General features: G+C 38.5%; 1 protein-coding gene across 1 annotated transcript in view; it reads left to right on the forward strand.

Annotated features, from left to right (window-relative positions):
- Window positions 1-27,217, forward strand: part of ubr3 (ubiquitin protein ligase E3 component n-recognin 3) — a 74,494-nt gene that overhangs the window by 10,259 nt on the left and 37,018 nt on the right. The window contains exons 8-24 of the mRNA XM_058786447.1: window positions 57-285; window positions 420-599; window positions 964-1,097; window positions 1,528-1,614; window positions 1,697-1,762; window positions 2,076-2,165; window positions 4,818-4,946; window positions 5,840-5,892; window positions 5,968-6,101; window positions 6,508-6,593; window positions 7,083-7,224; window positions 7,887-7,983; window positions 10,624-10,765; window positions 10,895-10,999; window positions 17,132-17,326; window positions 21,202-21,713; window positions 21,999-22,006. Coding sequence (XP_058642430.1) covers window positions 57-285; window positions 420-599; window positions 964-1,097; window positions 1,528-1,614; window positions 1,697-1,762; window positions 2,076-2,165; window positions 4,818-4,946; window positions 5,840-5,892; window positions 5,968-6,101; window positions 6,508-6,593; window positions 7,083-7,224; window positions 7,887-7,983; window positions 10,624-10,765; window positions 10,895-10,999; window positions 17,132-17,326; window positions 21,202-21,713; window positions 21,999-22,006 — 2,389 coding nt within the window. The remainder of the gene's footprint in view (window positions 1-56; window positions 286-419; window positions 600-963; window positions 1,098-1,527; window positions 1,615-1,696; window positions 1,763-2,075; window positions 2,166-4,817; window positions 4,947-5,839; window positions 5,893-5,967; window positions 6,102-6,507; window positions 6,594-7,082; window positions 7,225-7,886; window positions 7,984-10,623; window positions 10,766-10,894; window positions 11,000-17,131; window positions 17,327-21,201; window positions 21,714-21,998; window positions 22,007-27,217) is intronic.

The following is a 27,217-nucleotide window of genomic DNA, read 5'->3' on the forward strand; positions in this document are numbered from 1 at the left end:
TTTTTTTTTTTTTTTACCAAAATCCGTAACATGGACTTCCTTCTCCTGTGCCACAGATCACGTTCACAAAAACATTTGTACAACACTATGCCTTCATCATGAAGACCCTCATGAAGAGTCACGAGTCGGACACCATGTCCAACCGCATAGTTCACATCAGCGTGCAGCTGTTCAGTAACGAGGAGCTGGCGAGACACGTCACAGAGGAGTGCCAGTTACTGGACATCATGGTCACTGTGCTCCTCTACATGATGGAGAGCTGCCTTATCAAGAGCGAACTGCAAGGTAACAAAACAAACACAGTGTAGGCTGTTCGAAATGGCTTTCTACTATGCTGTAGTGTGTATACCATGCACCGTTTGCAAAGTTATAGGATGGCTGGCTACTGAATGTCCCGAAATGTCTTTAATCTGTCACAGATGAGGAGAACAATCGTCATGTGGTGGTGAACTGTGGTGAAGCTCTTTTGAAGAATAACACCTACTGGCCTTTAGTTAGTGATTTTATTAATATCCTCTCGCACCAAAGTGTGGCCAAACGCTTCCTGGAGGATCATTCTCTGTTGCTGCTATGGATGAGTTTCGTCTCCTTCTTCCAAGGTCAGTAACTGAGAGAAAATCCTGCACTCATAGAGTTTTTATTTAGCAAAATGCAAATTAATTAGTGTTTGCTTAATTAAGCAGTGAGTTATGAGAGACTGTGTTTTGTTGTAAAATAGTTACGGCTATCGATATTGTGACTGCACTTAGAATATGGCTTGGCCTTGAATGTCTTTTTTAAATGCTAACTGCGTAGTAAAAAGCATTCAGGGCTATTCATTTTATAAAGGTCATTAAGGCTTGTTGATTAAAATTAAAGAACTCTGTGCAATGTAGGTTATGTTACAGCTGAAACTTGATCTCAGCGAGTCAATAATTCACTCTGATGTTATGGATTTCCTCTCTGTGCCTTTTGCTGTGTTAGGGATGAATCTGAATAAGAGAGAGCTGAATGAGCACGTGGAGTTTGAGTCTCAGACGTATTATGCAGCATTTGCAGCTGAGTTGGAGGCCTGTGCTCAACCTATGTGGGGTCTCCTGACACACTGCAAAGTCAAAGTGAGGCTAGTCATCTCTACATGCATCACACTCCAGCATCTTTTTATTTTTAAAATGTTCTCATTTAGATGCTACATACGGAGTTCTATTTTAGCATTTAATCATGTATTATTGCAGGTTTGTGTCTTCTAGAATTATTGTTGTAGTACAATTAGATACATGTATCTTGGTTTCTTTTAGGGGCCATTCACACAGAACACATTTTTGCATTACAAAATGCAAGCAGTAGAATGTGGGAGAGCACTGTGTCATGCACAAGACATGAAACACTTGTTCAGTGATCAAACATGTCCATCTAGTGCATTTTTACATTAAAAAAACAATGGAAAAGCAGCACAGTGGAATTCAAAGTCGCATTCTGTGTGAACAGCCCCTTATTAGAGGTTTTAAAGAGGCATGTGTATGGACTAAACATGTTGTTTATTGTCAGGAAACCCAAGAGTACACTAAGACAGTGGTGCGGTACTGTCTGGAAACGCTTCAGATGTGGTTTGATGCCATTGGGTTTGTAGATGAGGTACAGTCTTGATGTTTACACTGTAAGATTGTCTTGATAACTGTGGAACCTGTAAGTAACCCCCTCCCTCTCTGTGTCACAGCCTGCCCTCAACCAGCTGACCTTTCATTTACCTCTCCATAGATACTATGCCATGTTCCTCAGCAAGGTGAGCTTGACAGTCTCACACACTCAGAACCTGCAGTAGTGGTGTTCCTGAATCGATCAGTGTTTTAGAAAAATCGGATGAGTGAATAGTTCAACATCTCACTCAAAGACTTGTCTCACTTGTCACTCCTACTTGTAAAACTGTGCGAGATTCATTAAAAAAATCAATGACAGTTTATCAATGATGTATTGATCTTTTACTCTCAGCGAGGAGCTGCTCCAGAATCAGATTTTAAATAGGGTCCAGCAGTTGGTCTGTTTTTTTTTTTTTTGGAGCATGATTATAAACTGATCTGTTTTTTGATGTTTTGCAGGGAGTGAAGTGTCAAGGTCTGGATTTAGACAGTTTGCTTCCTGATCAGGAGATGCTTATGAAGATCATGGTTCACCCTCTTCAGATACAGGTAATACACAATGAAGGTGAATAAAGAGATTGATAAGAGCAGAATAAATCAACTGAAAATGAACATCTGATTGTGTGTAAAATTAATCAGTAGCTCACCCAAAATGCACATTTTGTCAGCGTTTATTCACCCTCATGTCGAAGACCAGACAAATTCTTACCGTGTGTTCACACCGCCGACGGTCGAGAGCGTCAATTCGCTCTGGCCGCCCTGCCAACGACGCTATAGAAAGATTCATTGATGCTCTGACGATCGAATGCTTGGTCTTGTATTTAAAGGAGCCGAAAAGGAAACAAGGATGTTGATCTTGTGCAGACTGACCACAAGTAGGGTATAAATTAACCTCATGAAATATTTTAATTGTGAAACTAAGAAATTGATAAATGGAAAGAACTTTATAGTTACAATTATAGTTACATGTTTACTAACGAAATAAACCAATAAATGCCAATTGGTCAAATCGGTGTTGTTTTGAGCAAATGAACTGCATTCCCGCTGAAAAACAAGCGTTCTAGCGTGAAAATGCTTGGGAACTAATGTGGTCGGAACCAAAGTTTACATGACTGCGTTCTCTGGACTCCTCTCAAGAAGAGGACTTCTACATTCCGATTGTTTGCCGCCCAACCGCGTCATAACTCATTACCATAAAGTTGACCTGACTTCAACTCTCCTCGACGCCCTCACCATCCAAGACGTGCCGCTCTCGCCGCTGGCTCACATTGAAAATTAATGACTTCCGGCCACTTTGACGCTCTCGCCGGCGGCGGTGTGAACGCACAGTTATGGTTGTCAGTTACCAGTGCTTTCATATCTCATAAAAGGAGCAGATATGACTTGCACGCTAAATTTCAAGGTCATATGATAGCTTTGTGTGTGGGACAAAAATATTACAGTTTCTATATACAAAAATAAATAGACATTTAAAACTATTTAATTTGTTTTAAAAAGTTGTTAAATAAAACAGGAAATTTGCCAACCGTCATTTTTCAGTTTGCCAAATGCTTTTTTTTTTTTTTTTTTTCAATCTATTCCAGTTTAAAAAATGCCTTTGGACAGGTTACTTGTGGTGCCCCCGACACTAAGCACAATTGTTTCTTGTGACAGAGCAGTGAATTTATGAATTAAGTTATGAATTGAGTTTTGAACACAAACATGTCATATGATAATGTTATAGTGTTATATGTGACCAAAACCAGTCATAAGGGCCAGTTTCTTGAAACTGAGATTTATACATCATCTGAAAGCTGAATAAATAAGCTTTAAAATATTGAGAAAATCCCCTTTATGTTGTCCAAATGAAGTTCTTAGCAATGCATATTACTAATCAAAAATTAAGTTTTGATATATTTACGGTAGGAAATTTACAAAATATCTTCATGGAACATGATCTTTACTTAATATCCTAATGATTTTTGGCATAAAAGATCATTTTGACCCATGAATGTATTTTTAGCTATTGCTACAAATATACCCATGCTACTTATGACTGGTTTTTGTGGTCCAGGGTCACTTTTTTTCGTTCTTTTTGGAATGTGACTGTGTAAAGCACATGCACTTGTGTGGTATGGAAATAACCTGGACATTCTGCAGAACACGTAAAACACAAAAAGATATGTTTCAATGGAAGAAAGAAAATCCTATGAATTAGGACTCCCCAGAGTTGTAAATGAGTTCTGACCTCTGATGCCATTTATTCTGTAATAGAGTGCTTTTGATTTGGATCTAGGTGCTAAAATGTTACAGCCATACACAAGGCTTCATTTTGCCAGTCAGTGTGTTAATGCAGCTGAAGCAGAGGACATTGTGTTGTGTAATGTTGCAGCCGTTTGTCATAAATCTTCACTGATGTCTCGTGTTTCACTTCTGGCATGTGACAGTGTTATGAAGCTAATAGGTGCGTTCGACTTCATGCAGCACTGCGCAGACCGATCGGCGGCTGACTTGAAGCAGTGCATGCCGGTCAGAAATTTAGTCCGACTTGAACCGACGCCGACGCCACGTCACTGTCACGTGTGGCATCAAAGTACCGCGATAGCGTTTCGAGAGCAGCCGGCTGACTCAGCCACCGCAGTTTCTCCAGAGCGACTGCAGGAGTGCTGATGACGACACGGCCGTTTCACGATTGGCCAAATTCACCACGTGACAACAATGACGTGTGTTTCTAACATCTTCATTTCCAATACTGCTCATAAATCTGTTTTTAGAACAGTAAAAACTTTTTAACTGTAGTCGCAATGTTATATTGAGTCACATTTATCATAAAACACTGATGAAAGCATATATACCCCCACTTTATTAGTATTTAAATAGTATATTTACATTTAACTTTATTCTTGAACGGCGCTGTATTAAGCAGTATATAAAGACTGTTGCTCATAAAAACGTTTCTGAAACGTCTGTGTATTTGACAAATATTGCATTTTATTCACTTCATCTGTGATGGAGTATGCAAGCACCGCGTGAGCGTCACTAACGTGAGCAGAAAGTGTCCGGTTTGACGGCTCCGTTGTCAACTCCGCCCCCGACTGCAAGTGGCTACTCTCGTTGGTCTCCGTCTGTAGCCGTGCTTCAAGTCGAACTCACCTAATGCCACTGTGTGATAAGCAGACGGGACCCATGTGTTGATCTGTGTGTGTGCATGTTTTTGTGCAGGCTAGCCTGTCTGAGATCCATAGTAATATGTGGGTGAGAAATGGGCTGCAGATTAAAGGTCAGGCCATGACTTATGTCCAGTCTCACTTCTGTAACTCCATGATTGACCCAGACATCTACCTCCTGCAGGTAACATGCTGACACGCTCTCGCTCACTCACCCAACACTTCTGTACTGAAATAGGTGTTCATCCAGGGTCCAAAATTCTTTGCCACATCTTTTTTTTATTTTGATTATTTGGCACATCATGCAATTATTTTGATTGTAATCAATTGGCAGCCCTAATTATTTATACCACTTTGTTCATATGTCAAAGCCATTCTGCCGTTTTTTGATTTTGTTTGGTTTGGTTTTATAGAATTGTCACTTACAGCATCAAAACAGAGATATTAACTTTTTTTTTTTTTTTTAGACAACATGATTGTGTTTCTCATATTTCCATTTTTATGGCTTAATAATGTGAGGAATATTCCTTCTTTTTCCTTAAACCTTTCTTGTTTAATTTTCTTTGAGGTAAAAGTTGTTAGAAGATGCTGGAAACAGCAGCAAATTTTCTTCAGTAGACAATTTGATCTGAATAATTAATTACATCATTCATTGAGGGCAAAGGCATTCGTTATAATTTGTTTTTAACCATTACTGGCTATGATATTTTACTGACTGTTAATGGATCCTGAATGTTTCCTCCTGAGACATAATAGTAATTTATCTTAAAGGGTTAGTTCACCCAAAAATGAAAACTCTGTCATTAGTTACTCACCCTCATATTGTTCCAAACATGTAAGACCTTCATTCATAACCACTGATGTCACATGGACTATTTTAACGATGTCATTGTTTCTGGGCCTGGAAACATTTCAGTTCACTTGCTGTCTATAGAGGGTCAGAAAGGTTTTACAGGTTTGAAACAACATGAGGAGAATTTTCATTTTTGGGTGAACTATTCCTTTAAGCTTAGTCATTAGGCTGCCATTTTAAATAGTATTTTGATTGACTTATTTCAGTCTATTTTTGGTCTTCAGGTGTGTGCGTCTAGACTGGATCCAGATTACTTCATTTCCTCAGTGTTTGAGAGGTGCGACAACGTTTCTGTCTTTGATTGTGTTTTCACACTCAGTGATGGCTACTAAAAGCTATGTGTTTACGTCAGGTTCAAGGTGGTGGATTTGCTGACGATGGCGTCTCAGCATCAGAACGCAGTGCTGGACTCGGAGCAGGAGAGACCCATGCTGGAGGGGGCGCTGACCTTCCTGGTCATTCTGTGCAGTCTCAGAATACACTTAGGTGCATATCCTCTCCATCTCAATATTGCTGACAAAATGAAGTTCAGTAATATGACATCGTACAGAAGATTTATTAATAAAACGTGCTACTTCTGATCAGTGAATCTAAGGCTTCTTACAGCTTTAGAATATGACACTTTTAGAGTGCTGTATACAGTTATATTCACTTATAGTTGGTTATAAATATGAGCTATTAAAATTAATGGGACTCACACCTGCATTTTGAAAGCATGTTCTATAAACATTCTGTGTGAATCGAAACCCTTTCGAAAGCTAGCTGACTTTCACGTCATACAGTGTGATAGCACAAGCTTGTCTCATGTGTATTGCTCCCCCGCTCGCCCCCCGGAAACTCAGAGAGATGGAGATATTAACTCATGTCTTTATCTCTGTGTGTGTCATTGCAGGAATGTCTGATGATGAGATTTTGAGAGCGGAGATGGTGTCGCAGTTGTGTATGAATGATCGTACCCACAGTTCCTTGCTAGATCTTGTATCCTTTCACCATGAAAACATGATGTACTCACAGGAAGTTCAATAAGTACTCTGCATTGATTGTGTTTTTGCAAGCGTGTCAAGTTGTGCTTGGTTTTGTATAATGAGATTCAAATGATCTTTCCTCCCCCTTTTTAGCTAAATTAAATACTATGACCCATTCCAGAAAGAACCTCAGTCCAAAAAGAGACCCTTTATCAAAATTGAGCATACGAATCGTAATATAATGCAGCTATGTAAAGAAGCTGTTATCAAGGCATGTATGTTCAAACATCTGGAAGATTTGCTGTTGCTGATTTCACATGTGAAAGTGGTGTTTCATTTAAAAAATTAAAAAAAAAGTGGTTTCTTATTGGCCTGAGAAAGTAGAAAAATTATGACTAATACTTTCACAGCCACACAGGCCTTACTGTATAGCTAATGATAAATTGTTTAATATTAATCACATTAGTTGGAGTTTGATGATTGTCCTTGACTGTAGCTGTAGATCCCGGAGAATCCGAACCCTAAGAGTGGTGTGGTGCCGGGCAGCTGTAGTTTTGAAGAGATGCTGTCTGCTGTAGCTGATTTTAAAGCCCCAGTGTTTGAGCCTGGAGGATCCATGCAGCAGGGCATGTACACGCCTAAAGGTGACACACCGTATTGTTTTGCCATATAGACTATCATGGGCTATTTTTTTTTTTTTCTGTAAATTTACTGTTTTGAGATGATGTGTGTACCTCTCATTACCTGCAGATGGCAATGTGACTCTATGATTGTGGTGTTCGACACATTTCTCTGCATTAGGGCAGAAGCATCTGCTCTCTAGCAATAGTTGTGTCTTTTGTTTCTGTTACCTGTTACAGAACGTGACCAAACGGATTTCTGTACATTCAAAAAGATTATTTTTTTTTAGCTGCATTTACTCCAGTCTTCAATGTCACATGATCGATCAGAAATCGTTCTTTTATGCTGATTAGACAAACAAATTGTATTTATGTATTTCATAGTCTGGTCACTGTGACTAATGACACGAGTTTAGGTAACATGCCAACTAAATATCAGGATTGGTTGATCCATTCATTCAAAAAATGTAATCAAGATTTATACAGCGTTTAAACGATGAGTTTATACTGGTGTTCTGCTCATTTTCTAAAACATTTTTTATGTTTACTAAATGACTGTATTGTGGTCATTAAGCTTATTGCTCAGCTCTCGCCACATGGTGGCAGACTGAGGCTGTTTCAAAACTATCCTCTTTTTTTCATAAATAACACCCTGCATTTATTCTCTCTGCATGTGTGTTTTCCAGCGGAAGTCTGGGAGAAAGAGTTTGACCCTATAATGGTGATTCTACGCACAGTGTACCGCAGAGATGTGCAGTCAGCCATGGATCGATACGCAGCATTGTGAGTTGCTCAAATCCTCCAGACCTCCTCATTTTAACATTCACTTTATTATTTAAACACTATGCACCGTTTGTTTCACTTCATTTTGCGCAAATCCAGATTCCTTAAGGTACAGATTATAAACGCACACAAATCCGCCACAGTTTATACAATTCTGTGAATTTTGTAAATATTATGGCAGCGATTTTCCTGTTACTAGATAAGGCATAAATTCACTTAATAGTTGGCAATCACAAAGGAGGAAATGAGACTCTATGAATTGTTTAATATAGTAATGCTGGTAAACAACTGCTGTAAAACATTGAGTCTGAGGTGGAGCCTCTCTGAAATGTGCTCATTGATCATCCTGAAACCAAACTCACCTATGGAGCTGTAAATTGCTCGATTTTGTGCTGTTGACCTTGAGTTTGAGGGTTGCTCTGTGATAGAGGGAATTATCTTCAGGGTCACTACTTTTCTTGTTCTGAGGAAAGTGTTCATGGAGGGACTTGGACCTGAAATGGGTTTTCCCAATTAGAGTCATGTCACAGAGAATCGATATCACACCTCAAATACAGATTCCCTCTCCAACCACAGCCTTCACAAACATTAACTCATTTCCTGTTCATCTCAGCCACATGAGGATTTTCCATATGTATGGCAGTAAAAAAAAAAAAAAGTGATTCCAAGACAAGTTTATTTTATTCTATTGAATATTCCGATATTTATTTGTTTATTTTACTTGATATTTAGTTATGTTTATTTTTGTTATATTTTACTTACTTAGCCATTTTGCTACAAGCTTGTTTTTTTTAAATCAACATAAAACTGTTATTTAAATTCATTTTACTTCTGGAATATACAGTATCTCACATTTTTGTAAATATTTTATTATATCTTTTCATGTGACAACACTGAAGAAATGACACTTTGCTACAATGTAAAGTAGTGAGTGTACAGCTTGTATAACAGAGTAAATTTGCTGTCCTCTCAAAATAACTCAACACACAGCCATTAATGTCTAAACCGCTGGCCACAAAAGTGAGTACATCCCTAAGTGAAAATGTCCAAATTGGGCCCAAAGTGTCAATATTTTGTGTGGCCACCATTATTTTCCAGCACTGCCTTAACCCTCTTGGGAATGGAGTTCACTGGAACTCCATCCACTCCTCCATGACGACATCACGGAGCTGGTGGATGTTAGAGACCTTGCGCTTCAGTCTCTTGTTAATATGTTGCATAACTAGGCTATTTGTTATAAATGTATAAGTAACTAAGTTACATTTTTACAGTAGTATGTTTCTTCTGTGTGCAGTTGCGTTCATTTGTTTTGATTTCTCCTCAAGATTGTTTCACACACAGACAACAGATAACTGGTGTGACCGTGTTACTGTTGATTATCTATTATCAATTACGGTTTACACCAAATATTATAAAATCAGAGTCATTCTCACCAAAATTTTCATTTAAATCAGATTAGTAAAATTCTCTTTCACTCGCCCCTTCAAAAAATCTATTTGTCCCACACAAGCATTAATGTTGAGATCTTTTAGTGTAATATAAAATTAATGTGTTAATGTCAAGCCCTGGCATTAACATTCACCAATAGCATGCATGGCCTTAGTAATGACAGCTAAAATAGAAGTTATTTTTCTTTGTCATCTTGTCTTTGAAATCGTATTCTAGTTTCTGTAAATTCAGTGGCCTGGTTAAATGATAGCTTTGCAATAGCTGCAAGATCAACATGAAATCCGTAAGTGTTAGAAAGAGAGATGTCATGTACTGTAAGTGGTTTTCAGCGGACACACTGTATGTGACATTGGCCATGCCAGTTTGTGAATATGTTTTGGTTGTGCTTGTGTCCGGCCGCTGGATGATGGATTACCTGTCAAGAGGACTAAATATTTTATATCCCACATTCCTTTCAATTCTAATGGAGTCAGTGATGTCTTTAAAGCAGGGCAGCTGTGTTGAAGTCTGATAAAGCTAGAGTATTTCTCAAGCACACTTTTTTTTGTTTGCAGTTGTTGTGTATGTTTGCATTTTATCAGCTGCATTCATGTCTTCTGTGGCTCCATAATATCAGCTGTGCATTGTAACGTGGTTTATACTTTGACTAATATAACAATTCTTAAGTCTTTAATTTTGTAAATCACTGGAATCATACACTTACAAAGTGTGTCATACTGTACTTTATATCCTTAAACACAATATGGATCCAAAACCAAAACATGTTGGGAATTTACTGGCCAACCTTTTCCTTTTAATGGAAAGTGAATGCAGACTCTGTTTTGTTTAATTCTAAGTTGACATGTTGTGGACAAGGTTTATAATTCCTTTATGGTGCTGGCATTTTGGAGACTGACAGCCCCATTCACTTATATCACATTGAAAAGAGCAGCTAGGACAATCTGCTAAATATGTCCTTTTGCATTCTATGAAAAGAAAAAAAAAAATCAGTGAATAAATGAGGATAGAATTATTTTGGTGTGAAATATTATTTTAGCATACGTGTCAAATGCTGGTTAATGTTGCGTTTCAGGATTACACTTAAAAATACCCAAAATGATTTGTTTAATATTTATAATTTTTTTTTTTTTTAGTATTAGTATGGAACCTATGCTAAAGCCATTTGCATTGTTTAATGATTGCTTTTTGTAGTTTGAAACAGTCCGGTGTTCATACGGGGAACCCCTGGCCGCCCTATAAGGAGAGGACCCCTCTGCACCCCTGCTATAAAGGACTGGTGCGCCTTCTGCACTGCAAAACCCTACATATTGTCATCTTTACATTGCTTTACAAGGTAAAACTTATCATGGAATAAAACTTGTTTTCATTTTATATGTTCATGTCTGGTCATCTAGTAGAAGTAAATAAATGGTTTTCCCATTGTCTTTTCACCTGTGTTAACTGTTTTTGTTTGTTTGTTTAGATCTGGATGGATCATCAGAACATGTCTGAACATGTGTTGTGTATGGTGCTGTACCTAATAGAACTTGGACTTGATAATCAGGTCCAGGATGACAAAGTGGAAGAGGTAAGCTTTTTTTTTTCTAAATAAGAGAGGTCTAGTCTCAGAATCATATAGCACGGCCACACGCACTGTTGCATGTTGCCAGTAATTAATTTGTTAATCGGAAGGTGCTGGAACGCAAAGGGCACAGCGACCTCAGGTTCCTGAACATGCAAAGAATACATACTTAAAATAACATATGCCATGCTGTGGGGCTTACAGGCCTCACTTTCGAATAATTTGCGTGAAATAGATATTGTGGCAATTTACCAATTGCACAATCGCGTAAATAATATATTCAAAATTCAGAATGCAACAATATGAGCAAAGTCAAGTAGTTTGCATCACTGGATGTTCTTGCCAGTGTTTTAACATTTCTAGACAATAATTTTATAAAACATTTAATGATTTAAATATTTAGCTGCTTGCATCTTACCTTGCGCTTGATTGGCAATCAAATCAAAATAAATAATTTTGACAATTCAGGGCTCGAGACTGCGACTAAAACGGTCGCATTTGCGACCAAAAATATTAAACTCATTGCGAAGTTTTTGCTGAGGTCGCCAATGGTGATTTTTTTTTTCCTGATTGTTTTGCGATCACATCTTTTACGTCCACGTATTAAACTGAGACGATGCGCATCAAAGTTTTAATGGAAAAAAAGAGTTTCAAACAGTCCTCATCTCTGCTGAAATGCCTGCTAAACGCAGCTCAGTCGTGCAGCGCGAGAGATCAAAATGACGGAGACGTGCAAAGTTAAAGTGCAGAAAAGCAGTGTCTATTTCATGCACAACTTGTAAAGCTGTCAGCTGTGTGGATATTGGCAATAACGTTAATAATTCTCGTTTATAATCATTACTAATATGCAGGGGTGCACATAACTGGTTCGCAGGTCCGCATGCGCGACCAAAGTTAAAAATGCGCTGTGTAAATGAGTTCTGACAGCGCATTTGCGTATCGACATGGTTGACAGCTGTTAATGCACAATTACCATTTTAGATCGACAAACTGTACTGTATAAGATTTCTATCCAAACTGAAAGCACAATCTAGGCTACCGCTGCCGTTTTCAAAGCAAAACTGTAACATTTCATTCACTGACGCTCTTCCATCAGCAGCTCTAAACCCGGAAGCGCATAATATTTACTTGCCGGCAACCCGCCAAAATAAAAGCTCGCTGATTTTACGTTTGAAAATGATGAAAATTAAAATAATGATAATAATAATAAAAATATTAGCATTTTATTTTTGTTTACTATAAAATAATTGCATTTGTATGTAATACTCCCTTTTTATTTTAAAATAAAATAGTATTATCACACTTGATTATTTAGTTCATTATTTTTAGTTTAATTTTATAAAAAAAAAAAAACGAAATAAAGTGCAATAATATTATCACTATTATTAATACATTTTTTTTAGAGTTATATTTTATGGGTCACACTACATGCCATAGCCCGTGTGAGGACCAAACCAAATCTCCAGGTTCTCATATGAGAACCAGGCTGAAAAACTTATGTGCACCCCTGCTAATATGGCTTCTTGTTATCAAGTTCTTTAGTCTATATGCTGAGTTCTGTAAATGCGTGAACTTCATATTAGCCTGTTTGCAGCGCACTTGCTGTCCACTAATCACAATAAGCTTTGTGCTTTGTTACTTTTTAATAAACAAAGTATCAGCTTTAACATTCTGCCAAATTCATAACAAAATTCATAAAATAAATACGGTTTTGGCGCTCTTTACTGCGGCAGGTGCAATCGCTTTAGCGCCTCAGTTCAAGCGGCAAGTGAACCCATTATATCTTTCTCTATTATAGTATGAAATTAATGTGAATTAATATCAAAAGGTAGGCTATTTTATAAGAGAGCCTACACTTATTGAAATGTCTCATGTAATCGCTCATTCTGTGTCAAACTGGAAATCTTGTAAAGCTTGTAAACAATGCCACGTAACAATTCCTAACCACTGGCCATCCATAAGCTCATCAGTCAGCTAGAAAAATAATTATAAAGAGGAGCATTTTGCTATATTTATTCGCTCTTGCATATTAATATTTTTACTTAACCTGTTGTCTACATGATAAAAAAATGCAAAAACCGACTGGATGTGTGAGAGATTTGACAACATTTCTATATGCGTTGAGGAGGAGCCCAAACTAACACTGTAAAAAGCGATCAGTTGACTTTTCTTTAAAAAATTGAGGAAACCCAGGGCTCACAAAATCGCGGGGCTATTGCATTTTCCAGTTGGGCTACCAAAATGTATCACTGCCCTGCCCACGGGGTAACTTAAATAGTGTGGGTCCTTAAAAACTCTCAATTTACTTATTTAAAACTTTTTATGGCCGTAAATTTTATACATGTTAAATGGTATAAGAAAAGTCTTAATTATAATTTCAAGAGGTCTTACAGTTGGGGATGGAAAGACAAGAACCTCGATACAGCTGGATTAAACTTCAAAAGGCAATAATGTCATTGAAAAAATATGAGTTTGGTGTAGGGAATATTAACAAGTCCCGCCCATTTGGAGCTGGCTCCAACCTCCCTTTATACCTATCTCGGAGAAGCCGCTATATTTGCTCCTAAAGCGCCAACTTAATGCATAATTAAAGAAATGCATTAAGTGAACTTGACAATTCTGAATTACACTGACAAATAACAGTTTGAAAATGTGTTGTTCACTTTTTATTTTAAGTTGGACCAACTTAAATTTTTTAATTTGCAATTACTTAAGTTCTTATGGTCCATGATATTGGTACAGATTCTGTGTAATAAACAATTCTTTGTGACTGTATATTTCAAGTTGGAAAAGACGTTTAGTTCCCACTTTAAGTGAACCTTAGTTCCCAGGTCATCTACAAGATGGATTAAAATGCTGATAAAGTCAAGAAAAGAGTAGACAAACACATGACTGTATGATTGAAATGTCAAAATGTTAAAAAAACAAATAAATAAAACGCGTTTATTCTGTGGCACCTAAAAAAATAATTTGGCGCCTAAGTTTTTTCTTATAGGAGCCAGTGGCTCCTTACTCGATTTATTTGGTTGGAGCCCTGCAATTTATGACATTTTTAGGTCGACTGATAGTGGATTTTATGAATAATGATAGCTAGGTTGGACCACACTGGCTGATACCAGTTAATCAACCAATAGTTTTTATGATAGTATAGCACTATTGTAGTTTTCATTCAGTATCTATTTAAAAACAGTACTGAACCATACTTTGTAATATATATATATATATACATGCATATGTATGTATGTATGTATGTATGTACAATATACATATACAGAGCTGGGTAGATTACTTAAGCCTGGAATACACTACGCGATTTTTGCCCCAATTTTCTCCCGATTTTACAGTCTGAACAAGTTGATGCTAGTTGAGGAAAGTCAGAGCCAGTCTGCAGATTACAGCTGACAGATTCCACAGAAAATCGCGTAGTGTATAATGGTCACAGACTCCGATTTAGCCGATTTTAGAACACGTATGTTTTCATTTGTCATGCGTCTCCTAGCAACAAGGCGCACGTTTCTGCTTGAGTTCGTTGTGATTGGAACAACTATAAAGTCTGGTAGTGTATGATCTTTAGTCGTGTAGTGTATGATGCCCAGTTTTCCTTTGTCACCATTTACAAAGTCGGTAAGTGTATGATGCCTAGTGTTTTAAAAATCTGTTCAGATTTTAAAAGTCGTGTAGCATATTCCAGGCTTTACAAATTCTAATCCGTTACTGATTCCAGATTACATGACAAAAATTGTAGTCAGTAATGTAATCCGTTACATTACACATTTTAGGTAATATAATCAGATTACTTTTGGATTACTTTTGACTTGACTTGTTTATCACATTGATTTTGTTTATCTCACAGGATTATCTTGTACCATAATGATGTAAAAAATGCAAAGAGTACGAAAATGTGTTCCATTGTAATTTACAATATGAAGTGCATTAAACATTATATTACATCAAGGTTTCCCAAACTAGGGTTCGTAAAGGAACTGCAGGAGGCTTGTGAGTTTAATGAAAAGCTTTATTTTTAAATCATTTTAAAACAAAGTCCCTTTCAAGGAAAGTCTCTTCACTCAGCGGCCATATTTGCAATGCCTCTGGGCAGCTCATACAAGACCAAGTCCTATCTTAATGAATAGGGGAATCCTAAATCTCAAAAACTGCTTGCTGAATTCGCAATTAAATTATATCAAATCAGCAACAAAAATCTGAAATTAATTGCCCTATGAATGTTGTTTCTTAAAAAGCTTATTTTTCAGGCTAGACCAGCCAATGCGCATGCACAGTTATGACGCGCTTATGACTGTGCATGTACATCGGCTGGTCTAGCCTCAGGTTTCTATGGGAACCGGAGATTCTAACGGGTGCTGCAGTGACGCAATGATTTTTCCAATCAGCGATTGACTCTTTCATTTAGAAGGTGGGACTATTCCTCCATATTGCGTGTTGCAGTTTCTCCCATTCATAAGTGAACAGTCTTTGTATTTCTATAGACATTCCCTGCATCCCAATGTGCATACTATCTGCCCTAATTAGTATTGAAAATTACTACTATCACACAGAATTTAGGATGGATATGCACATTGGGACGCACGTTTTAAAATGGCAATTAAAATAAAACGCTTACTAAAAAAATTGCCATGTAAGCATTAATCAACATCAAAGAAACCGTGAACATGCAAAAATGTGATACTTAATTATTGAAATTTATTAAAAAATTTCAGGGGTACTTAAATTATATACTTAAAGTATATTTGGCGAATAAGGTTTAGATGACAAAAAGTTTTGGAATGCCTGCATTACACGTAAATAAGAAATAATGTGAAGTGAAAGTGACGTGGTAACCCATACTCTGAGTTGGTGCGCTGCATTTATCCCATCCTAAGTGCACACACACACACACACAGAAGAAGTGGGTAGCCATTTTTTAGCTGTTTGCTCAAGGGCACCTCAGTCATGGTTTTGAGGGTGGAGAGTGCGCTGTACATTCACTCCCCCCACCTACAATCCCTGCCGGTACCGAGACTCGAACCCACAACCTTTGGGTTACAAGTCCGACTCTCTAACCATTAGGCCATGACTTCCCCACACGACTTGTATGCAATTTAATGAATTTGTATGCATTTTAAGAATAACATAAACCTGAAATGATTTTCGTAAATCCAGTGGTCAAATGCTATATCGCCACCTAACTAATGACTGTGTGAATGTCCACAAAACTGGACTTTCTGAATGTATATAATTGGTAGGCTATTTTAGAAAGGAAAATTTAAAAGATGTAAAAGAGAAATTAGGGAGAATCAATGAATTATGAATAATTTATTGCTATTGTGTGAATATGTAATCATGTAATCCATAAAAAAGTAACCGTAGTCTGATTACGAGTATTTTAAAATGTAACTTACTCTAATTACAAGTACTTAACTTTTGGAATCTGATTACATAATCCAGATTACATGCAATCAGTTACTACCCAGCTATGTGTGTGTGTGTGTGTGTGTGTGTGTGTATATGAGTGTGTGTGTGTGTATATATATATAATATAAATAAATAAAATAAAAAAAAAAAAAAAAATATATATATATATATATAATGTATATCTCATAGAAGTTAGTTCATTAACTAATGTTGCACACTGACATGGATTTTTGCCAATTAGCAATTTTTACTTTTCCAGCAGTCGACTACTGGTGCCGATTAATCGGCAGAACCGATCAATCGGTCGACCTCCTATTACAAACGGTTGGCTAAATTATACAGTCCTACAAACAAGTACAGCAAACCTGGAATTCTTTTTTTTTTTTTTTTTTTAATTCGTTATAGTGGTTTTTATCAGGAAAATTGCTTTTAGATTTTTTCCCCCCAAATTATGCAGCTTTAAGTTCCAATCTGTTTGCCATAGGCTTCAGTTTCAAAACAAAGAAACTGTCAAAGTAGTGTCCTAACACACTCAACTCAACTACCAGCAAGCACACTGTAATTACTCTATTAGCGCTTAACTAATTAAATCAGTGTTCGTCCTGAACAGAACCGCTTCTGACTAGATTATTTGTGGCAGCTGAAAGCACAAGGTTTAGATAAGGATTCCAGGCTGTTGTTGTTCTGTCCGTCTTGCTGAGATGTTTTTTCTTCACTCTGTCGTAGGAGCCCTGTATTGAGGAGCACTGCCATGACAGCTGGTTCCCGGGCACCAGTCTGCTGTCTAACCTCCATCATGTCATCAACTTTGTGCGGGTTCGAGTGCCAGAGACGGCACCTGAGGTGGAGAGGAAGAGAGAAAGGGAGAGAGAACGAGAAACTCCACCCAGCACCAGCTCTGAGAGCAGCACCTTCGGACAGGTGAGCCAGGTCGTCTGACTCAAAGGGTTTGTAGACAGGGTCACCGATCTCTGTATGCTGATGTGTTTAGTGTTTGTGACATCACTCTCATTTCACAGAGTTCCAGAAGGCTGACAGGAAATTGGAGAGAGGTAGAAGTATTTGGGAATGATTTTAAAGTGGTGTGAAATGATTTCTAGAGTTCGGTTTTGGATAACCAAGTTTGGAATGGTTTGAATTAGAAAGACTGCACTCGTTTTGTTTTGTAGACATGCTTTTGAAATATTCATAGACCAGTTGCTCCTTTCTTGTCATTAATATTTCCTATAATTATACTGACACAAGTAAGTGGGTCTGTGACAAATAAGCTTGTCTGAGATTATGAAAACGGGAAGAAAATATATTGCTTAAAATTGATGCGCAAAGATTTTAGAAATGTAATGTGTTTTTAGTGCTTGCAAAAAAACTTTATATTAATTAAAAAATGTCAAGTGATGTAAACAAGTAACAATAATTTTAATACATGACCGTGAACATCTGATGGATGATGTTGTTGAACATTTTTTTAAGTTAACTCATTTTTCATTTGATTACAAATAATGACTTTTTAATAATGGATATTACAGTTGGTGTGAGTATCAAATGCTTAAAATATTAATGTTTTGAAACATGACCTCTTCACTACTTTTGAAAAAAGAAAGACGTTTTGCCAAGTAACTAGGAACACTACAGTTCAAAAGTTTGGGATCAGTAATATATTTTTTATTTTATTTTTATTTCTTCTTAAAGAAGTTTCTTATGCTCATCAAGTCTGAATTTATTTGATCAAAAAATATATTTTTTGTGAAATATTACACAAAGATTTCTATTTTAATATAATTTAAAATATAATTTATTTCTGTTGTGACAAAGCTGAATTCTCATTTTCATTTGTCTTGTATAGATTTTATGTAACATTAAAAATGTGTTCTTCATTAAAGAGGTTTATTCAAGTCTTCTGTTCTCTGAAGAAATTGCACACAGATCCAGAAGCACAATATAAATGTCATGCCATTGACCCAATTACAAATAAATGCACCAGAAATAGAGCACTGGTCATAATGTACCTTGTGGTACTTTTAGTTTCTGTGATTGTGTGTGTTTTTTTTTTTTGGTCTGTGCATTGTAAACTGTGCCAGCTTTCTCCTGCTTGGTTTGTTTGACGTGTTCACAGAATGTTCTAGCTAGAGATGAGTGATGAGAGGAAGTTTTCTTTAACTGCATGCGTTTCAAGTGATGTATAGTGATATAATGAGTCTTGAGCCCAGCGGTCAGCGGCTCACTGCTCATCATTAAATATTCATCCACTTCAGTGAGATCAGCATGCTAATTAAACATGCTAATATGGACAACTGACATGTTCCATAAGGGTTAGTACTCTGTATGTGCAAAGGAATTGTCCTTTATTACATTGATTCCATAATAAATTCTGCCAATCGTGGGTTAGAAATGAATACATTTAAACTAGAGTAAAGCAGGACTGTTTTTATGACCGATCTCAGGTCTAACCTTGAGCGTCACCTTTGTGTAATTCACTTAGAGTTTGATGTCCTTCTGTGATCTTATTTCCTGTCCTTCTGTTTCCCCCGTTGGGCAGCAAATGTCATTTGCCTTATAACTGTTTCTTATGAGACACAAAGTGCTCTTCCTTTGGGGCTGCTTACTGGTTCAGAAAGCCAAATCCTCGTTTTAGCTACATACAAATTTCAGGACATGGATTTGCCTTATGGGACTTTTGTAAGGGGAACACACAGAACATGTTTTTGCATTTAAGTGTGATGCTTTTCCATTGTTTTTTTATGTAAACATCCTCTGGCCTGAGTCTTGTGTTTTTCTGTGTGAACAGCCCCTATGAGTTTAAATCTATTAATATTAAGGAGTGGTGACTCTGCAGTTTCTTAAAAGTAATACAGCAAAAATCCATATTCTAAAGATGGCAAACAGGAAGTGAGGCTTTGAGGATTTTAACAGCATTTTTAGCTATATATTACACACAGCTTTGTTAAAATACTGGTCAAGAGTTATACAGTATAAATGATGATACATTTACTATAAAATAGATCCCAAAACTCCAAATTCTGATTGGATGAGCCTAATTTAAACTGTTGTAAAATGCTGAAAGAAGCGCGTCTTGTATTAATGCAAATTGGTAATATTACTATTACTATGCATTCTGATTATTGCTATTAGTAAATGTGCTAAAACATGCTAAAACACCCTAGTAACCCAGAACTAAGTGACCCAGAATCTGTCTGGCTGTCAACCAACTGTCTGTCATTCATCCATCCATCTAATATATCTATCTGTCTATCTATCTATATATTAGGTGGAATGGTACGCATATCGAACCGTATGGTTTATGGGGCAAATTCCAAATGGAAGTGATCATCTCTATCTCCTTGGAGTGGGGACTTTGGAGTGAGCAGGGCATGTGCGTGCCATTATTTAGTCGTTTGGAATGCACTTGGCAAACGTAATTTCCTCATTATCTTCAGCTGGGATGTTCCCGTGACAACACAGCACGGTGTGCATCAGCAGATGTCGCTGTTTTAATGTCATGAATGTCTTTTTATTGTTGTTTGCATAACTTGCAAATGAACATACATTTTATATTTTAAAACTAAATAATGGCACGCACGTGCCCTGCTCACTCCAAAGTCCCCACCCCAAGGGGATAGGGGTGATCACTTCCATTTGAAATTTGCCTCAAGAACCATACGGTTCGATACGCGTACCGTTCCACCCCTACTGTCTGTCTATCAATCTCTCTGTGTCTGTCTGTCTGCCTGTTTGACTGACAGCCTGCACATCCTTATACCTCTAAATTTCCAGCTTCTCTTCAAATTTTCTTGACAAGCTTTCTTAAAGGCCCCGATATACAGTACTTCAAACGAAATCGAAGAACGAATTGATATGACATAAGTTCAAACAAAATTAGAAATTAGCAGTTAGAAACAGCTCACCAAAGCAAACTTTCTGGGGGAGTTCGTTTGGCTTCTAAGCACCTTTGAGCTTCCATTGGTCCATGGCAATTACGCAATCGGTGGGTGTGTTCTGGAACTTCACCTTCTTTGACGTGCGTGTTTTTTTTTTTTTTTTTTTCTCGGTTCGTTGCTCATTCAACGGAGGTCAGGCACGAGAACAACATTTCCAAGTCACTAGCAACATACTTACACTGTGTCGAATAGCTCAGCTGCCACAAATATATCCGTACCTGTACGATCGCTTGCGGAAAGACTTTAAAGATTCAGAGAAAGTTAGAAGGAAATTGCAACAAAGCTTGGTGTCGACGACCCGGCGTTACGCAAAACGAAAATGACACATTTACATTAAATCTACACCCCGCCTCCAGCAGCGTGGGGGTGTTGGAATGTTTGAAAACAGTATACCTTCGCTCAGCCTTTTCGAATTCTTTTTGCCCCCAAATGAAGAACCAAGTATATCGGGGCCTTAAGCAACATCAATATACTGTATGTCTTGACTATTTTATTTTTTAATAGTAGTTATTACTTATTGCACATTCTGATTTTTAATATTAGTAAATTTTTACTACTAATAATAATTAATAAACTCTTTATTAAATATATTTTATCATGTTACGCTTAACACATTTTATAAAAGCGCTAGGTCCTTTAAGACCATGCATTAAAGTGATTTAACAGCCGGACTCAACCTCCAGTGCGTTATTGCTTTAATAATAGCCTGTGAATTATTTGCTGTGAGTGACTATGACCAAACAAATCTCCTCTACGTAACAGTGGGTGTGCTGTTGGTGCTTGGTCTCATAACTGTCACTTGCAGCTGTATGTCTCATTTTCATTCTGCCTGCTTATTCTCTGTCTGTGGTTTCTCCTCAGAACCTGCGTGAGGCTCAGGTGTTCAGTCTAGTGGCGGAGCGCAGAAGGAAGTTCCAGGAGATCATAAACCGCAGTAACCACGAGGCCAGTCAGGCGGTGCGCCCCAAGTCCTCATCCTCTCGCTGGCTGCCACCCGGCTCGCCTCCGCAGCTGGTGACTGAGATCCTGGAGATCCGTGAGAGCATGCTGTCTCTCCTGGTCAAACTGCACCAAAAACTATCTGCCAAGCAGAACTCTCTGTCTCTGAGCTGGTTGGCAGAGGTGGATCCGGCTCATCACGCGCATGGAGATGGTTTAACAGCCATCGAAAGGATCCTGGCCAAAGCTGCCGCCCGTAGTCGGCACAGCAAGAGGTGCCTACAGGAAATCTGTGGGAAAGTGTGTCCACCTATACCGCCCAAGAAGAACAGTCCTGGAGATAAGAAGAGCATGGACAAGGAAGAGAGGTGTGTGTGTGTTCCACGTTTCATTTCCACCCAAAAATATGTTTATTTTTTTCACCCTTACTTAAAGCATTAGAATTAATTAAACATGCTGTTTATCCATCTGATTATGGGAAAGATGTTGCCTGCAAACCAAACCAACTATAGTATGCTGTGCGCATTGTCTGGAGGTTACCGTTGAGCAGTATTAGAGGACTTTGCTCATTTGTTTGTCCCTGACATTGTCAGCTGGAAACTCTTGAAGCGTGTCATTCCTGTCTGTATTAGTTTATGCCCCTCTATAAAGTGTCTGTTCCTCCCATCCAAATAACAAAGGAGAGATTGACAATGACACAGTGCTCTCATCTAATCAAGGTTGCCAGGTATTTATAAGGCTTTGTTGTATGCTGTCAGTGGGCAGAATTTTTCATTAAACTGATTATTAGGGTTTCCAGATATTCACATACGTTAGAGTAATTTTTAAGGGACAAAAAGACAGGCAAACAATATGAGCATTAATGCACATTTTCTGAGGTTAAGAATTATACAGGCTAGTGTTGTCAAAAGTACTGACCGCAATACCATTCGGTACTGAAATTTTAAAAACGTCCATTTCCCGCTAAGATTTGAGCGCTATTGAGCAGATTCTTAAACAGTGCTGTTTGGCCATAGTGTTCACACACTCAACAGATACGTCTGTGATTGAGAGTGACGCGATGACCATTGTAGCCAATCACAGATGTATCTGTTGAGCATGTGAACACAATGACCAATCAGTGCTGTTTAAGAATACTAAATAGAGGCTTTTTTTCACTGAACAAATTGTTTCTGTAGGGATACAAATTTGATTTAATCTGATTGTCCAGGTCCGGAGTCATCAAACATGGCAACTGAATCTTCTTCTGACTTTTTTCATTATCTCCAGACTTCTCTGCAGTTTTGTGTATATTGTCAAAAAGAAAAAAGAAAAAAAACCTAATCCTTTGTGCCACAAACAAAGGGATTTTTGTTTATTTTTTAATATTAGAATATGCGAGGCTAGAAGAAAAACAGCAGTTTCGGTACAAGCAGTTTAGCAGCTTTCTGCCAAAATGCAGATTCGTCACGGTACAAATTGTTATGCAAATGGGATTGAGGGAGACATTAAGTCTGATTTGATTTAATTTACTTACAATAACAATTTATATTTATTTAAATGTATTATTAACTACATTATATTTATATTTACTACTTAGACAAAAACATGTATTTCTTATTATTCTTTATAAAATATTTTAAGTCGCTAGGGTGGCCATGCCTCAAGCTATGCCCATGCTAGGAATATATAACTGTTGGACTGGGACTCGGAATCTGCAGATACTTAATATTCAATGACTTGGATCGGATAGGGGGCACAAAAAAATCTGATCGGGGCATCCCTAATTTTTACTCTTTGTTCTTAATTAAACTGCTTATGGAAGTATGCTTTTGACCAACAGCTTTATAATGTGTATTTGTTTATTTATAAGGGCTATCCGATGATTACAGTTTTCAATCTAATTAATTACATGATGTGCTGACCTTAATCCAATTAATTGATGATTTGTAAATCACAATTTGTAAGTCGCTTTGGATAAAAGCGTCTGCTAACTAAATGTAATGTAATCACACATCAATTTGGGCTGAAAACCCCCAAAACGTAATGTGCTAAATAAGTTTTAAATTGCCATAAATTGCTTTAGAAAGAAATGTTTTGATTCAGCATAGAATTTTTAAGGCCATAACATTGAAGATATACCTAAATGCAACTTCAGATGCAGTTTCAGAAAACAAAGAGTGTTCAGAGGTGGCATATAGTGCAAACCTGCAAGATCGAGCAGTTTTGTAATGTGGTCTTTGAAGGTCAGCTGATCATCAAAGATTACACCAAGATTTCTGACCGAAGTTGATGGGGTTATTGTTGATGAACCTAACTGGATCGTGAAGTCATGCTGTAGAGTCGGAGTGGCAGGGAGGACAAGAAGCTCAGTCTTTGCCAGGTTGAGCTGCAGGTGATGTTCTTTCATCCATGCCGAGATGTCCGCCAGGCAACCTGAGATCCTTGCAGTTACCGTTGGATCATCTGGTTGAAAAGAGAGGTAGAGCTGTGTGTCATCAGCGTAGCAATGGTATGAGAATCCATGTGCCTGTATGATGGGACCCAGTGATGTAGTGTATGTGGAGAAGAGGAGGGTCCAAGAACTGATCCCTGAGGAACCCCAGTGACCAGTGTATGTGCTTTGGATACCTCACCTCCCAGGCCACCCTGAAAGACCTACCAGTGAGATAGGATTCAAACCAGCGAAGTGGAATGCCAGAGATGCCCAGTGATGAGAGGGTGGACAGGAGTATCTGATGATTGACAGTGTCAAAAGCGGCAGATAGGTCCAGCAGAATGAGGACTGATGATTTGGAATGGGCTTTTGCACCGCAGGGCTTCAGTGACCGAGAGAAGCGCAGTCTCAGTTGAATGGCCCCTCCTGAAACCTGACTGTTTAGCATCCAGTTTGTCGTTCTGTGAAAGAAACAGTGAGACTTGGTTGAAGACAACTCGTTCAAGTGTTTTCGCTATGAACGGAAGGAGAGAGACAGGTCTGTAGTTTTCTATAAGAGAAGTGTTTAATGTAGGTTTTTTGAGCAGTGGGGTTACCCGAGCCTGCTTGAACGCAATGGGGAAGTTACCTGTGAGTAGGGATGTGTTGATGATGTGTGTGAGTGCAGGTAAGAGTGTGGGTGAGATTGCTTGGAGAAGGTGTGAGGGATTGGGTCAAGAGGACATGTTGTAGGATGGTTGGAGAGGAGAAGCTTGGATACTTCAGCTTCAGTGAGTGGACAGAAAGAAAAGATGGGAGTTTTAGCAGTGGATGTGGTAGGGTGAGGGTCCTGTGTGCGTGGAGGTGAAAACTGACCACTGATTGATCTAGTTTTGTCTGTAAAGAAAGTGGCAAAGTCATCAGCTGTAATAGAGGTGGAGGGAGGAGGTGGAGGGGGACAGAGGAGGGAATTAAATGTTCTGAAGAGATTACGCATGTCTGGAGCGCTGTCGATCTTGTTGTGGAAATGTGAGGATTTGGCAGTGTGGACTTTAGCAGAGAAGGATGTGAGCATAGACTGGTACCTACTGAGGTCCGACAGATCGTTTGATTTGCGCCATTTTCTCTCTGCCGCTCTGAGTGTAGTCCGATGTTCACGAAGAACCTCGGATAACCAGGGGTTGGAAGGAGCAGCCCGTGCGGGCCTAGAGGAGAGAGGACAAATGTCGTCTAGACAAGAGGTTAAGGTAGAGCATAAAGTCTCAGTAGCTGCGTTTACATCCAGAGATGAGAAATGGGTGGGTGAAGGAAGAGAGGAGGATACCACAGAGGAAAGATGGGAAGGAGAAAGGGAGCGCAGGTTTCGCCTAAAAGTAACTGGTAGGGGTTGGTGGCACAGGAGAAGCAAAGTGTAATGTAAATGTAATGAAGAAATGGTCCAGTATGTAGCGGTTGTACCAGAATGTTATCTGCAGTACAATTGCGTGTGTAAATTAAGTCAAGTTGGTTGCCTGATTTGTGCGTGCTAGTAGTGGTAAGGCGTTTGAGATCAAACGAAGCTAGGAGTGCATGGAAGTCTGTAGCATAAGGCTTGTCTAGGTGAATGTTGAAATCACCAAAGACTAGGAGTGGAGTGCCATCCTCCACGAAGAGGACAGCAGCCCGTCCAGCTCCTCTAGGAAGGTGGCTAGAATTTGGCTAGGGGACGGTAAATGACCACGATCTGGAGTTTTATCGGAGCTGATACAGTAATGGCATGAGATTCAAATGAGTTGTAATTGCATAGGGAAGAGCGGGTTGAGTATTTCCAATTGTTAGAAATGAGCAGACCAGTGCCTCCACCCCGCCAACTTGCCGGGGTGTGAGAGAAAGAGAGATTAGTAGAGAGAGCAGCTGGGGTTGCTGAGTCTTCTGGACGAATCCAGGTCTCAGTCAAGCCCAAGATGCTGAGCGTGGATTTTAAAGAAAAGCAGAAATGAAGTCAGCTTTGTTGACAGCTGACTGACAATTCCAGAGACCCACAGAGAAGGAAAGAGGTGTAGTGAAGGAGGTAGAGATAAGGCGCAGGTTAGCAGGATTACGTTGCCGTCTGCGTGGGACGTTAGAGCGTGGTTGAGAGAGAACCGGAATAGTTTGGAAACACATGATAGAGGTGGCAGGAAAGAGGATGGAAACGGAGAGTGTGTAAGGGAAGGGGGAAAAAAGAAAAGATACTTAAGTGTGTCGCTCGGAGTCGTTGCTCGGTTAAAGTCGCGCAGGAAAAGTCGATGGTCTTTACCCTCGCCTGTCTTCACACGAGGAGGCTGAACGCTTCCGCTGATGCTTCCGCCAGCGCCGGACCTCTGATAAATACAGCCTAACACACTACCGTGAAAACAGCTGTGGCGGCTTCTGATTGGCCCAGCCAATAGCCTTGTGCAAATAACTCAAGACGAAACTAACACTTCGCTAGCAAGGAGCACTGAAAATGATCCAGGTTCCTTCTTAGCCGAGGTGCAAATTATTATAATTAACAGAAAGTGCAATCAAACAACGAAACCTCAACGAAAATGCAGAATAGAATGGTTTTAATTACATGCTCTTTAGTGTAGCATTCTTAACTATTTAGTCAATTGCATTTTTCAGTCCATTTCTACACTGTTTTGCACAGTTTAGAGGACGTGGTAAACTTGCAGAAGTCCTTGAAGGCTGAGGCTGTGGGCTCTAGTCTTACTTTCTGAAGGAAGGTGACTCAAATTGCCTTCGTTCTGCCCTTCACACTCCCTCAGGCCATTTTAGCACAGCCTTGTGTGTGTGATTCTCAGGGGCCGTACTGTTGCGCTTCAGGGCAGTTCTGCTGTGTGATGGTCCCCGAGATCAAAAGAGAATGCAGTTGACACTGTGTTTAAGACATGAGTGATGAAGGTTTAATATAAGCCTTACTATAATATCTCGGTACAGTCAACATCATATCCTACACATGACCCCCCATGTACTGTATATGGGATGATTTACAAGAATCTCTTTCTAGATTGTAGCTACTAGTGTTATTTGAGATTTGTCAAAATTTGCTTTAGTACCGATAGTAATATAAACAAATGTAACAATACCAGTACCGGTAGTACTACCTAGGGCTGGGCGATATGAGCAAAAATTCATATCTCTGTATTTTTTGGCTGATTTGCGGTATACGGTATATATCTCTGTATTTTCTACACTTTTGTATTTGGATTAAAAGAAATAAACAAATAAAGTGAATGTAACCATATATTATGTTTAAAAAAAGAGTTAAAATTACATCTCAAAGAGAGAATCTCAAAGCAGAAGGCTCACGCACTTCTGACAGCAAAATGGAAATATTTCCATGGCTTTCTAACATTTAAAGATGAAATGTAAGTTATGCATTTAGGAAAACAGCACAACTCAAACACATTAAACAGCGCGAGTCTCTGTCGGCGGCACACGCAGCCTTTCTGTCAGAGCCATTTTAAACTGAAACTAAAAACTCGTAGGATATAGAAGCCTATTAGTTTAAATTAGTTTTGCATTTCGTTTCGAAACTAA

Source organism: Onychostoma macrolepis, chromosome 09 (assembly GCF_012432095.1).
Source record: "Onychostoma macrolepis isolate SWU-2019 chromosome 09, ASM1243209v1, whole genome shotgun sequence".
In the NCBI taxonomy this organism is placed as follows: Eukaryota; Metazoa; Chordata; class Actinopteri; order Cypriniformes; family Cyprinidae; genus Onychostoma; species Onychostoma macrolepis.